Source organism: Myripristis murdjan, chromosome 16 (assembly GCF_902150065.1).
Source record: "Myripristis murdjan chromosome 16, fMyrMur1.1, whole genome shotgun sequence".
Taxonomy (NCBI): Eukaryota; Metazoa; Chordata; class Actinopteri; order Holocentriformes; family Holocentridae; genus Myripristis; species Myripristis murdjan.
The window spans coordinates 6,603,462-6,617,593 of record NC_043995.1 but is presented as its reverse complement, the minus strand read 5'-3'; the positions used below and the strand labels follow the sequence as shown (position 1 = coordinate 6,617,593).

At 42.4% G+C, this 14,132-nt stretch overlaps 1 protein-coding gene across 1 annotated transcript in view; it reads right to left on the bottom strand.

Moving 5' to 3' along the window:
- Window positions 1-14,132, bottom strand: part of sntb1 (syntrophin, basic 1) — a 45,736-nt gene that overhangs the window by 4,872 nt on the left and 26,732 nt on the right. Inside the window, exons 6-7 of the mRNA XM_030072549.1 lie at window positions 12,891-13,087; window positions 1,775-2,004 (exon numbers count right to left, since the gene is read on the bottom strand). Of these exons, the coding sequence (XP_029928409.1) occupies window positions 1,775-2,004; window positions 12,891-13,087 (427 nt within the window). The remainder of the gene's footprint in view (window positions 1-1,774; window positions 2,005-12,890; window positions 13,088-14,132) is intronic.

The following is a 14,132-nucleotide window of genomic DNA, read 5'->3' as shown; positions in this document are numbered from 1 at the left end:
TTCAGTGCATTCCAGGCATCGCGATGAAGTTTTTTTAATTTACCTTTTCGGTGTTCCCACTTTCCCTCAACCTGCCTTGTCTACTTCACTTAGGGATTTCCTGCGTTTCTCAGAATATCCTCCACACAGCACCCGAGAACAGGCGTAAACTGGCTGCATTTAGTTATGGGGTGTACATGACTGGAGTTTTTTTTTTTTTTCCATCTTCAATAACTTGTACGGGAAAACAACTAAAAGCTCATCTTCTTCATATTTTTGTGATTATTCAAATAGGAGGAATCATTTATAGCCACTCAATACTTTGTTTGTTCCTTCTTGCTGATGGTGGAAAAATAACTATCCACCAAAAAGCCAATATCCAATACTAAACTAAATTCAGAAAAATAATAATGATAAAAAAAAATCATGGCTCAATTGCATTCTGATCTATTAAGGGTCCTGACAGTGAAGAAATTGGTGTCTCTGCCTCTTCCACAATGGATTTCTGAATGTATGATAGTTGAATGTAGGTGCAAAATAGTGAGCTCTGACGTTTACTGTTGAAGTTTCAAATAACTGCACTGAAGTTATTTGAAACTTCACCACAAAATGGACAAACTGAACTGGAAAACAGAAACAACAGGACATGGATGTAGATTTCTGGCAGAAATCGTGTACCAAAATCCCGATGTCGTATGATTTATCTTGTCTTTTAGGGCAATGTGGCTAATAACGAGCACATTGTTGATGAAATCACCTTCTGATTATTTTTATCAACACGGTTTGAACCCTACAGTGCCCAGCCTGTTTTCTGACATGAGCGACAGAAACAAAATCTGTGCCACACTAAGAGAAATGTTCAGATAAAAACGACTTAAACACCAGCTTTCATCACAGATTGTGACAGGGATGATTATGTAAAAACCCCATGGATGTTCCCCATGACAAAACTGCAGCTACATCCAGAATTCAATATTTGGGCAAAGGTTTGTCATCAGCAGCTGTTTTGACTTGCACGCTGTTTTTCATTCTGATTGAAATAATTCTGCTTCAAGATTTCACCTGTTCCGATCTGATACGGTCTGGTGTTTACATGTGCCGGCATATTTAATGGGGTAACGTGCGCACACGTGATTAACACATAATGCACTCTTATTCTATTCACAGTAGAGAAAAGTGACATTAGCACCAAGCTGGTGAAAACCATAACAGACTAAATGAGTAATAGGACAGCCTGTGGTCCGCTGGATGAAAACTCTTTATTATAGCTCTATGCTGCCTGCTCCTGAGACCAGAAATCAGTGAATGAACTTGCGTCAGGACACAGGGCAGGTGCAGAAATACCTCAGCCAGAAATAATCATTTTCACTCGTTTAGGTGGCACAAAATTTCCTCTTTTCGGTTTATGAAAACGTTTAAATAACCCCTCTGCAACTGACTGAAACTTCAATGGGTTTGGGTCTGTTTCCTCTGACTGAGGTGTTTATATGTTGCATTGTTCTTCTGCTTGGGCTTTTAAACCAATTCTGATCGGAATAGTGGGCTCCATGTAAATGTGGCTACTGTTATTGATGCTTCTAATTAGCATAAAGTTGAGCTCTCATCAACTTTTCCCCCTCGGTTGGCCTTATCTCGCGCTGGCTTCATGATGCCTCACTGCCTGCTCTCAGTGCAAACGGCTGCAGCGATTTTGCTGAGTCGCTGAGCTGTGCTGATTGTACAGCGACACATTGTGCAGGAAAATGTGTTCTAGGGTCGGTATCATGAAAAACGGTGCTTAAAAAACCCCACTCACAATCTCTCCCTCCTTCCCTCCAAAGTCGAGGAAGAGCATGCGGACTCCGTCATCTGAGGACATCTTCAGCTTCTCGTAGGGGTAGGACAGGAGCACTCTGGGCCTGCTCGGGGTGTGAGCTCCTCTCTCCTCCCCATTCTGTCCCTCCCCCTGGCTGGGCTCAGACAGCACAGAGAAGCCCTGCTCGTAGTGAACCACCAGCCGGCACTCCTGACCCCGATAGAGACAGCCTGCAGGGAGACAGGGAATCAGAATTACACTCAGAGCGTTTTGATCTCTATTTTAGGGGTTGTTTGATAACAAGGTGCTCATGTTCTCATCAATACTTCCCTGTATTAATTACACGTGGAGGAGTTGGAATCAAACCAGGAGTGAGACTCAGAACGGGAATCACAGACAGGCATTACAGAATACAGCAATTAGAGAGAGAAGTCAAACTCAGGCGCCAAATCAAAGACACCGATATTTTACATGAATAGCAGCACTCCTTTTCTTGAATATTGAGACCTTTAAAAAATTCATATCTGCTCTGTCCTTGGGAAACCTCCTTTCTCTGTTTGTTAGATGAAAGGAACACACCTTCTGTTGTATTGCTTTTTGAGCTAAATGTTGACTGGTACTGGAGGTGTGGGTGAATTCAACACGAGCACTATCAATATGTCAATATTTTTTAGAGGTGGATGATCAATGCATCGCAATATCTTGTCTAAATACAATTTCCCTTGATGTGAACGTAAAAATGATTTGGTGTTTTGGTTGCTGATGTTGGATATGCTGGTACGGATCACAAGATAGAAGTTCATGTGATAGACAAGACAGAGAGGAAATACATGAGATGCCTCGCAGCTGCAACCCTTGACTCAAATAAGGAAGACATCATCGATAAGAAAAGTCAATCAACTTCAGTGATCTGGGAATATTTTTGTTTTTTTTTTAAACTCCAAGAAGAAATTCCTACATATGCAGTGGAAATGGTGTTTAAAATCCACGTCGACAGTGTTATTTAAAAAAGCATCATCCTTAAGAGCACCCAGACTGTAAGCCAGGGCTCATCAAGGGCTTTCAAATAACAGAATGTAAACTGATTTAGGCCTAATTAGCCTGTTATCATATAATAGGTAAACTTCCTTACAAATTACTGTTATTTTTATTAGCCTGTATCAGTGTGAACAGACTAAAAAAAAAAAACGGGAAATCAATCATAAGAACTCGATATTTAACTACAAAATGCTCCTGGTGGAGTGGAGATGGTTGGAATCTGGAATTGCAGAACGCAGTTTTGATTGGCAGGAAATATTAATCAACTTTAACCGAGTTTGACACTATCATGCAGTATCCTGATTAGAGGAAAACGCTCGCAGCAGCTTTGTCAGTGAGGTCGGCCTGACTCCTGCCTCAGGTTGTGCAGCTAATCGCAGTTAACTAAGAACCTGACAGATGGATTTATAATGTCTACAAGCCGTGGGTTGAAAGCACATATTTGAGGTTATTATTCCTAATAAAATTATTTCTGTCTCAATCGTTTTTCGTGTTGCTTCAATATAAGGAGATAAAAATGCTGCATGTCCTGAATACCAGAACCCATTTTTCCTCCTCACGTTTTCTGAATTCATTAGTGCTCTGCAGGCTGGATGGGCCACTGCTTCAAGCACAGCCCAGTTACCAGGAAAAAAGTTGGCATTTGATGTTTCTGCAAAACCAAGAATATATTTATATAAGTGTTGTGATGTAGTATAAAGTGAACGCAAAATGCCATGTTAGGATGTGGGCGGGGTGGCACAACTGACAGGACTTTTGCAGGAGTCTCCACTAACATAAACTTACATTTTACATTTCACAATGTTAATCATGACCTTTTCCTAAACTTAACCATAACCTTTATTCTGGCGACTGGGTTGGTAACCATTTGTATCTTAGATGAGTGGCGGTACTTGACCAGTAAACTACTCTGTAAAGAGATATACTGTATCATTATCAACTCAAATGAAATTTTTTTATGCTTGGCTGTATCGCCCAGGATATTGCCGGCCCATGTTGGAGTCGGCGATTAAAGCTTTCTTTTTTTCTTTATTAGATTTTATTGGATCGTGCTTGTATGTCGCACCGTCTTTAACTCCCAGAAATACAATACCTATCTATCAAGGAGAGCCTCTCTCTTCCTCACACCGGGTGTCACCCTGAAATCAGAGTGTGTCACCTCTGCTTTCCAAAATCACACTTCACAGTTTACCACACATCAGCGTCAGACTGCTCTCCTCACACCGAGACGTCCCCGCTGAAAGCCGAGCGCTACAATATACAATATCTGCTCTCTCGACGTTCCTCATCGCTTTCACTCCCCGCGCCCTGCTCCCCTCGCAGTGTGTGTCTGGCTGAATGCTGAGTGCCCCGTCTTTATCTGCTCGCCCAATTTACACATCACTTTCCTCCGTTTTAATGACAAACCCGTCTCCTCTCGGCGCGGTGTGATCTGTCTCTATTAAGTCGTCTTTCTCGGCGCCCTGACAGCGGAGTGCACTCTCTCTCCTGTCAGACATGTAGCCAGCATGCTCAGAACTTAATTTACAACCTAACCTCCTCTCTCTTGACACTATCTGATCTGCTGAGCACTGCTTGTGTGTGTGTGTGTGTGTGTGTGTGTGTGTGTGTGTGTGTGTGTGTGTGTGTGTGTATGTATAACAAGGAGACAGGGAGCGCGAGGAGAGTTGTTGTCTCCCTATTGTTTACTGACAGTATGAATAGGGCGCGTGTGCTGTGAGGAGAGTGCGCGTTTGCGTGTGTACAAAGCAGGTGTGAGTGTGTGTGCATATAGACACACTACAGAGAGAGAAGAGAGTGTGTGTTCTTGCACGCATGAGTATGAAAAAGAGTGTGTGCGGGCATATGCTTCATCTCTCACTGGGCTACAGAATTCCTAAGTAGTGTGTGTGTGTGTGTGTGTGTGTGTGTGTGTGTGTACGAGTCTGCGTGCATGTCTCATCTCCCTGCGGCCTGTTTCCCAGCCTCTTTTGTCCGACTATCAACAGGCTGATTCTCCAACTACTTAACTTTGTTGTCATTCAAACGCCGCTAATCGCTCCATACATATCTAAACCCCTTCCTCGTTTGGCTCTTTATCTAAAGGCGATTACGGAGCCGAGGCTGATAAATGTGTACACAGTGACAGAAACACACCACCGGGCTTGATTCTTGGAGTTCATTTTCCCCTGCAAGGAGTAAAGCATGGGCGGGGTTTGCTGCATAAGAGTGAGAGATAAGCGGCTGGTAATGGGAAAGATACTAAATTGATTTTCAAACACCTCCCTGTGGTTGACTACATATTTTTTTGTTCTCCTATATCGCATTACCAGTGATGAAATTCCTATAGCACCATCTTTTAACTGCGCAGTGTGATTTTTCTAATTTATATGGAAGCAGGGCAGGAACTCCACATACATGCAGGTCTATATAATAATAACAGCGGTAAGATAGTGTATTTGTTTGCATTTTTACTCTATTCTAACTTTTCAAATTCAAAACTGAGGGCCTATTTGATTTGAGTTTGGACTCAACTGTGGACTAAGCATGTGATTTATTAGTGAGTAAAGCTGACAATGAGAATCATGCATTATTGGATGTTTTTTGTCACTGAATCCTAAGGGGTGAGAACAATGTCGACTAAACTGTCCAGTTTCATGCTTATTTCATGTTTAGTTGTCAGCTGAGCCTTAACGTCCACGTTGGGTTACATAATGCACCTTTAATCTGTCTTTCACACACACACACACACACACACACACACACACAAATACAGCAGGGGTGCACTGAAGCGCACTGAAGACAAGAAAGAAACTGTGAATCTTCATGAGAACGAGTTAAATAACCCCGCCCACACACACACACACACACACACACACACACATGCACATTCACAAAAACAAGACTAAATATATATGCCTGAAACCCTGAAAAGCCTCATTCATAATGAATCCCATAATGTCCAACGTTATTCTAAATATGTATGAATGATCTAATTGGATAAACATCTCCCTGATGCCTTAATAGTTGCAAATGGAGCGAAGAGCACAGGCTTTCTGTTTTGTTCAGGAGTGAGAATTAAAGGTGAAACTCTACTCTTCCACCTGAGAGCCTTGATCTGTGGGGCAAGCAGGGTTTCCCACCAGGATACACACACACACATACACACACACACACACACACACACACACACACACACGCAAAGAGGGGCTTTTCAGGCCACAACAAAAGCCCTTCTTTCAGCATGATGGTGAGTGGAAAGACAGAGGGGAGGGAGAGAGGGGCACAGTGAAAGCGAGGGAGAAAGACAGATAACAGAGAGTGAGAGACAGAGAGGAACTGGAACGAATGCGAGAGAGGGAGAGAGAGAGAGACAGCAAGACAAGAGGGAGACACTCGGTTACCATAACGACCAACAGAAATGCTGGAAAGGTTATTAGGGGACAGAAACTGTGTTTTTTACTGTCATATTTACAACTTGTAAGTGACATTAGGGAAGGGAGAAATCCGCGTCCCCCGGCGCTCTGTCTGTGTTAAAAAGAGAGAAAAAGGTATTACGCGACGCTGCTGCTGATGTCACCTCAGGTTAATTGCTGTCTTAATTTTCCACAGCAGTTGTGATATAATTATTCTTTAAATTGCTGGGAAAGCACAGACCTTTCCGGCCCTGTTCCACTGCATGGTACCATCTCGACTCGACTTTTTTTTTTTTTTTTTTTGCTTTTCCATTGATCACCACCTCCACCTCCTCCAGTGGGCTCAGCAGATACTAAAATGTGACGTGAAAAGCAGCAGAACACTGATCGGTCAGAGAGAAATTGAACAGAAATTGAACTCTGTGTACTAAAAGCAAGATTTGTGAAACTTGTATCATACCTGATAATCTATTCATGTAAAAAAAAAAAATAAATAAATAAAAAAATCTATCTATATATACAGTACAGGCCAAAAGTTTGGACACACCTTCTCATTCAATGCGTTTTCTTTATTTTCATGACTATTTACATTGTAGATTCTCACTGAAGGAATCAAAACTATGAATGAACACGTGGAGTTATGTACTTAACAAAAAAAGGTGAAATAACTGAAAACATGTTTTATATTCTAGTTTCTTCAAAATAGCCACCCTTTGCTCTGATTACTGCTTTGCACACTCTTGGCATTCTCTCGATGAGCTTCAAGAGGTAGTCACCTGAAATGGTTTTCACTTCACAGGTGTGCCTTATCAGGGTTAATTAGTGGAATTTCTTGCTTTATCAATGGGGTTGGGACCATCAGTTGTGTTGTGCAAAAGTCAGGTTACTACACAGCCGACAGCCCTATTGGACAACTTTTAAAATTCATATTATGGCAAGAACCAATCAGCTAACTAAAGAAAAACGAGTGGCCATCATTACTTTAAGAAATGAAGGTCAGTCAGTCCGGAAAATTGCAAAAACTTTAAATGTGTCCCCAAGTGGAGTCGCAAAAACCATCAAGCGCTACAATGAAACTGGCACACATGAGGAGCGACCCAGGAAAGGAAGACCAAGAGTCACCTCTGCTTCTGAGGACAAGTTCATCCGAGTCACCAGCCTCAGAAATCGCAAGTTAACAGCAGCTCAGATCAGAGACCAGATAAATGCCACACAGAGTTCTAGCAGCAGACCCATCTCTAGAACAACTGTTAAGAGGAGACTGCGCCAATCAGGCCTTCATGGGCAAATAGCTGCTAGGAAACCACTGCTAAGGAGAGGCAACAAGCAGAAGAGATTTGTTTGGGCCAAGAAACACAAGGAATGGACATTAGACCAGTGGAAATCTGTGCTTTGGTCTGATGAGTCCAAATTTGAGATCTTTGGTTCCAACCGCCGTGTCTTTGTGAGACGCAGAAAAGGTGAACGGATGGATTCCACATGCCTGGTTCCCACTGTGAAGCATGGAGGAGGAGGTGTGATGGTGTGGGGGTGTTTTGCTGGTGACACTGTTGGGGATTTATTCAAAATTGAAGGCACACTGAACCAGCATGGCTACCACAGCATCCTGCAGCGACATGCCATCCCATCCGGTTTGTGTTTAGTTGGACCATCATTTATTTTTCAACAGGACAATGACCCCAAACACACCTCCAGGCTGTGTAAGGGCTATTTGACCAAGAAGGAGAGTGATGGAGTGCTGCGGCAGATGACCTGGCCTCCACAGTCACCGGACCTGAACCCAATCGAGATGGTTTGGGGTGAGCTGGACCGCAGAGTGAAGGCAAAGGGGCCAACAAGTGCTAAACACCTCTGGGAACTCCTTCAAGACTGTTGGAAAACCATTTCAGGTGACTACCTCTTGAAGCTCATCGAGAGAATGCCAAGAGTGTGCAAAGCAGTAATCAGAGCAAAGGGTGGCTATTTTGAAGAAACTAGAATATAAAACATGTTTCAGTTATTTCAGCTTTTTTTGTTAAGTACATAACTCCACGTGTGTTCATTCATAGTTTTGATTCCTTCAGTTGGAATCTACAATGTAAATAGTCATGAAAATAAAGAAAACGTATTGAATGAGAAGGTGTGTCCAAACTTTTGGCCTGTACTGTATATATATATATATATATATATATATATACACATACATATTTCTTCAGCAAATTTTTTAATTACGCTAATATTGTTCATGTGAAGCAGCCTTTTCAAGTTGGTCTTTTTTAATAAAACCGTCATATGAGGCTTTGGTAGAGAAGAGGTGAAAAACTGGTCAATACATGCCCACAGGTGACCAGCGGGGCCTCACCATGAGGAGGTACGATGTGCAGTGGAAAACAAAATCCAAAAAAGGAAAGCAAGTAGAGCCAAATCGAGCCAAGGTGGCACCATGCAATGGAAAATTGGTGCTGAAAGTCATTAGACTGTTAATCAAACTGGTGAAATAAAGGCAATAACCATTCAACCTCTAAAGCCACTTAAGTTTTACAAGTGTCATATTAGATTGAATTTAGTTATCACCTTCAACCCTGGATTTCCCAATCAAGCGTCCCATAAAAGGGTTTGTCACAAATAACCAATCACATGCTACATGGACAAATCCAGAACAGATTATTCAAAATTAAATAGAAACTTTAGTGGAATTAGGTCTTTAAAAAAAGCAATACAATTCAGCAGGGAAAGGGAGAAAAAGTATTCAACTGGCATGTCAAAAATGTGCAATAAAACAAGTAGAAAAAAATAAAACAATAAAACAATAAAAGCAGTCCGCTATAAATAATTGTAGGGCTTTAAACGTACGCTACTGACAGTTTCAACACGGAGAAAACAAAAGTGGGAAAGCGTGGGACAGAAATGGATTAGTAACATTTGTGTTTTTTTTTTCTCTCAAGAAGAACAAACTCTTGTCATGAACAAATGTGAGTGAGACAAAAACATCACGACAGCAAATGGTAATGAAAGGCTTTAAAGGCTGAGGAGGAGCGGCGGAGGAAAAGTTCACATAATGAATGAAAGGCGTGAATAAATCAATGAGCTTATCACCGGCCCGTCATGGAGGCACAGCGGTCACACGTGTGACTGAAGCAGTGTTGTGTTGCACGGAGGCTGTAAAACAGTTTCTGTTCACAAAGTCCACCTCATGCTCCCCAGAGCTGGGGAGATGGAGTGTGGCTGCGGTTCGGGCTACTGCAAAATCTCTCCCAGGAATCCTCTGAAACAATTTCAACACACTTAATATACAACAGTAAGTTTAATTGATTACTGATGACTATTAAGTGTACTAATTTAAGTTTCTTGGTGCAGAATCCTTCTGTTCTAGAGAGGGTAAATGATGAATAAATGCTGCACACTCATATAATAAGTCTCAGTTACAGTTATTTTGATTATTTGTTTCGTGTCTTTTGTTCACATTGTGCTTTCTAGATGGAATTTTCGCAGGATCTTCTCGGAGTGCTGATGCCATTTCTCTGCAGGGCTGAAAGGCTGTTTTGTGTTTGGCTCCGATAGCCTGAACATGACCTGCTCTGCAGCCTCGCTTCCCACGCTGCTCTACCACCAACATCTGACTGAAAGCGCAGAGTTAGACTCACAGTTAGCTCACGAACCTGCTCATTTTCCATCACAACACAGACTGATCATAAATGTTTCTCAAATGTTTTACACAACAAGTCCTCCAACCCCATGCAACCACACAGGTCATTATTCCAGCCCTCTAATACGACCAACAGGAGTGTTTCCTAACAAGGGTCTCTGATACGACCCAAAGAACTGTTTCCTGTGCGAGCAAGCTTGATAGCTACTAAAAATGTTCAGGGAAAGGTTTGTTGCTATGGTTAAGGTTAGGGAAAGGTCGGGGTTAAGGTTACAAAACATCAGCTAACATTCACTAATATTCGCTAGTTACCTAAAAATGATCACTACTGTTTTACGACTGGATTTAACACAGCAAAACTTTCACTCAGCTCAGCCTCCTCATGCAGCCTTTGTCACTCCCCTAATACAGGATGACACAAAAAAACGGGAACTTTTTAACAATCCAATAAAACCAAGAGTGATGGAAGAAAAATATTTTATTCATAGTAATTGAAACCTTAAAACATGCCATTTAAGAAACAATGATGGAATATTCATTTTTTAAAAACTGTGCTGCCACTTGCTCATGTCTGCCAATATGCACTTCAAAGATTCCCGTTTTTTTGGGTCACCCTGTACTACACCACAGTGACATTATTTACATGACTAGAGGTTATCTTTAAAACTATAAGTCATAATAAGCTGCTGTACAAACGCCGTATGGGGTTTGGATTATGTGGGTTCTATGCTCATTATTATTCAGGGTCACACAGGGCTGGAGTCCATCCCAACATGCAATGGGCAGAGGTCAGACAAGGACCATGGGCCGGTCACCAGCCACAAACCACAGGCTGGTTCAGACCCATGGTTGTGAATGTAAATGTTCATAATGTCAACATGATCCCTCAAAACTTTCAGGAGGGAGTTGAAGCTTCATCACCAGAGTTGGACATAATAACAACAAAGCAGACAACAGGGTACGTGCCTGTGAAATTTGATTTCTGAGCCAAAGAAATGACTTTCCCCACGAAAATCCCTCCAAGTATGGCCCAGCGCCCGGTGGATGATTGAGAGTTAATTTATCTTCAGAGGAACTTTTTATCGCAAGCCTTGACAGTGAATAAGCCATTATGATGATTTATCAGAATGTCATCCAGATGAAAAGCTGACAAGGTCAATGGAGTGGCTTCTCAAGTGACCACTGCTGAAAAATGACTGAATGCACTTTGTATGCATTATCAAACTCCTTTGCAGGGAAGTGTAAATTACTTGTCTATTTCTGGAACAAGAGATGAAACCAAGGACGTGCTAACATCAGAAATGCAATGGGATTCATATCAACTAGAAATACAGAGGTGAGCAATAAAGACTGTATTTACTGGTGAAATTGTTTTGTTTTTACATGTTTATTTAGCATGTGGCATCGCCCTGTATCATAAGTCAATATCACACTCTGTTTATTTGCTGCCACATTTAAGCAAGAGCATGTCTATATTACACAACATATTCACGTCTAGACACCATTCTGCCATGGCATTAATAATTGGGGATGTCCCTTTAACATCCACATTTCCCAGCTAACCAGCGTGACATGCAGGATTCGAAACTGAGCTCTGCAGACGTGAATACAGCTTTGCCATGCTAATCACAGTGTAACATCTGCTTCTGCATGGGTGCATGGGTGCAGATGCAATCTGAAGGCTTTAAGCAAATGTCTGGCGGCCACAAACTTTTGCAGAACCAGCGCTGACAAAGTGTGCTATTGTTGACATGATGTATCATCTGCTGATACACAAGCATTGTTAGTGAGGAGAGGCTAGCCCACCTGTTTCAGATATGAGTCGAATCCAAGCTGAAACTTAATTTGGCACAGTGCGATTATAGACGGGGAGCGGGGAGACCCAGGGGAGAGAGGAAAGTGAAGTTCCCAGAACATTTTGTGCTTGGAGAGAGACTGATGCAAGGAGGGAGAGAGAGAGAGAGAGGGAGAGAGAGAGAGAGAGAGAGAGAGAGAGAGAGAGAGAGAGAGAGAGAGAGAGAGAGAGAGAGAGGCGGGGGGCTTAGGGGACATGCTGTTGGAATTCCCAGGACAGCCAATACCCAATGCCAAAGACCACACATACACACACACACACACACATGTACGCACAAAAACAGCATTCCATTCTATAAATAGCTGGTGCTTTATCCATGTCCTCCATATGGTTGTCAAATTATATCACAAACCCCCTCTTATCCAAGCGTGTGTGTCTGTGTCTTTGTGTATGTGTGGGTGTGCATATATACCTTTTGCTGAACACACTCGACTCACACTCAACCAGAGAAGCAATTTAGGCCTGAGGACCTTTCACACCTCCCCTGCCTGGTCCGTTTTAATTGAACCATGGTGTGTTTACTCTGTTAAAGCGGTGTTTCTGCAGAGGTGGGGACCTCAGACTGTGCCGCAGACCAGACAAGTGAACTGTGGTCCACCTGAAAAGTCAGGTGTCGGTCCTGTTCCAAATGAACCACGGTGCACGGTGTATTACACCTGAAAATGTAATCCAGCTGGACTATAGGAGGCAAATGAAATCAATCTCTGCTGTGCCAATACGTTGCCCATCACCAGAGCTTCTCCTGCATTTTCTCCTCATTTGTTTGCAAATTTTGGTTCACTTCACACAGCGTTGTGTGAACACTAACAGGATGTAATAAAAATGCAACAAAGTAGCAACCTCACACCTGATTTGGACCAAAGCAAGCAAACTATGGGGTGAAAGTGCTCTTACAACACCCCAGGCATTATCACTCTGCTACATAAGCACCTTTGCAGCCACTGGAATTACTCTGCGTAGACTGGGTTTTGCTGCTCCATGCCTCAACATGCCTGAGGAAGCACCAGCAAAACCAGTCTAACCGGCTGTGCAGCATGCTGACCATTGCACTTCACTTCACTGGAGACTCCATCAGCAGGAGTCTGCACACTATATGTGTGCAACTTTTTTGCATCCGAGGATTTGCCTGTGACTGTTTGCATGACAATTAGTCCATAAATCCAAGTACTTGAGCATGTATGTGTGCGATGTATCAATACTCACTAGTAGTAACCTCTTTAATCATTTCAGCAGAGGCGTGACACCCGTTCACAATGTGTCTGGTCCACAGCGACAGATCCTTGGTGGTCTCAGTCCGGAACAGGTGGGCCTCGATGCCAAGACGTGTGCCAGTCCGGGTGGCAAAGTACAGCTCTGTACCAGAGTGAGGCGACCCCCGCTCGGGGCCAGAATGGACCAGTCTGTATTAACACATACACACACAGACACACACACGCGCGTATCTGTTACACACTGTAGAGTAGAGTAGTATTGCCACAATAACCAAAATCTCAATGCTACTTTGACACTGAAACACTGAATCTTATAGTAAATATCATAAACGTCCCATACTTTTAGCTCTCTAAGCTGGAATTCCATGTTAATGTGACCTGTGGAGAGTGTTTTGCAAATGACTCATTTGGAAGAGTTAAAGGATAATTGTGGTATTTTTCAACCCAGGCCCTAGTTTTCCACCGTAACCTGAAATCTTGTGTGGTGAGTTGTTTCAGGAAGACAACAGAGGAAACGGAAGTGAGAGCAGGAGAGCCCCGGCCAGGGAGAGTTTGTTGTTTTGGAGTACAGAAAGCAAGGCTTTGTGTTATCTAAAAATTAAATAAAAATGACTGTGTTGTTAATGCATTTCCAAATTGCAGCAACAAAATGATGCAAACACTCTTGTGTGTATGCTGCTCCCTGCAGACCATCAGGTCTCAACATTTTGAGCAGGATTACAGCTGCCAGCCAAAGAGGAGAAGAAATCCTCCATTAAGGCACTTTCACCTCAAGAAAAATGCTGTTCCAAGAGCAAGGAGGCCTGCTGCTGACAGAGTGGAGGTAGTTATTAGACATTAGACATAAAGAAAAATGTCTAGCTCTGTAGGGATTCTTTCCATAGTGTCACACACTTGACTTAACAATCTGAGCCTGTCAGTGACAAAGCCAGGCAGTTTTAGTGCACGAAATTTGACCAGTGCAAATGGAGTCAAACAGCTCAAAACATGGCAGCAGTACCAGTCCTGGTTGGAAAAATTGTTGTCAGGGAGCAAAATATGGAATCATTTTGCTTACCAATCCAACACTGACATGAGCAAAGATGTAAGTATACACTGCAAAAAGTCAAAATCTTACCAAGATTATTTGTCTTATTTCAAGTAAAAATGTCTTATTTCTAGTCAAAATATCTCATTACACTTAAAATAAGACATGATCAGCTCAGAAATAACTTGTCTGTTGGGATGGCAAATT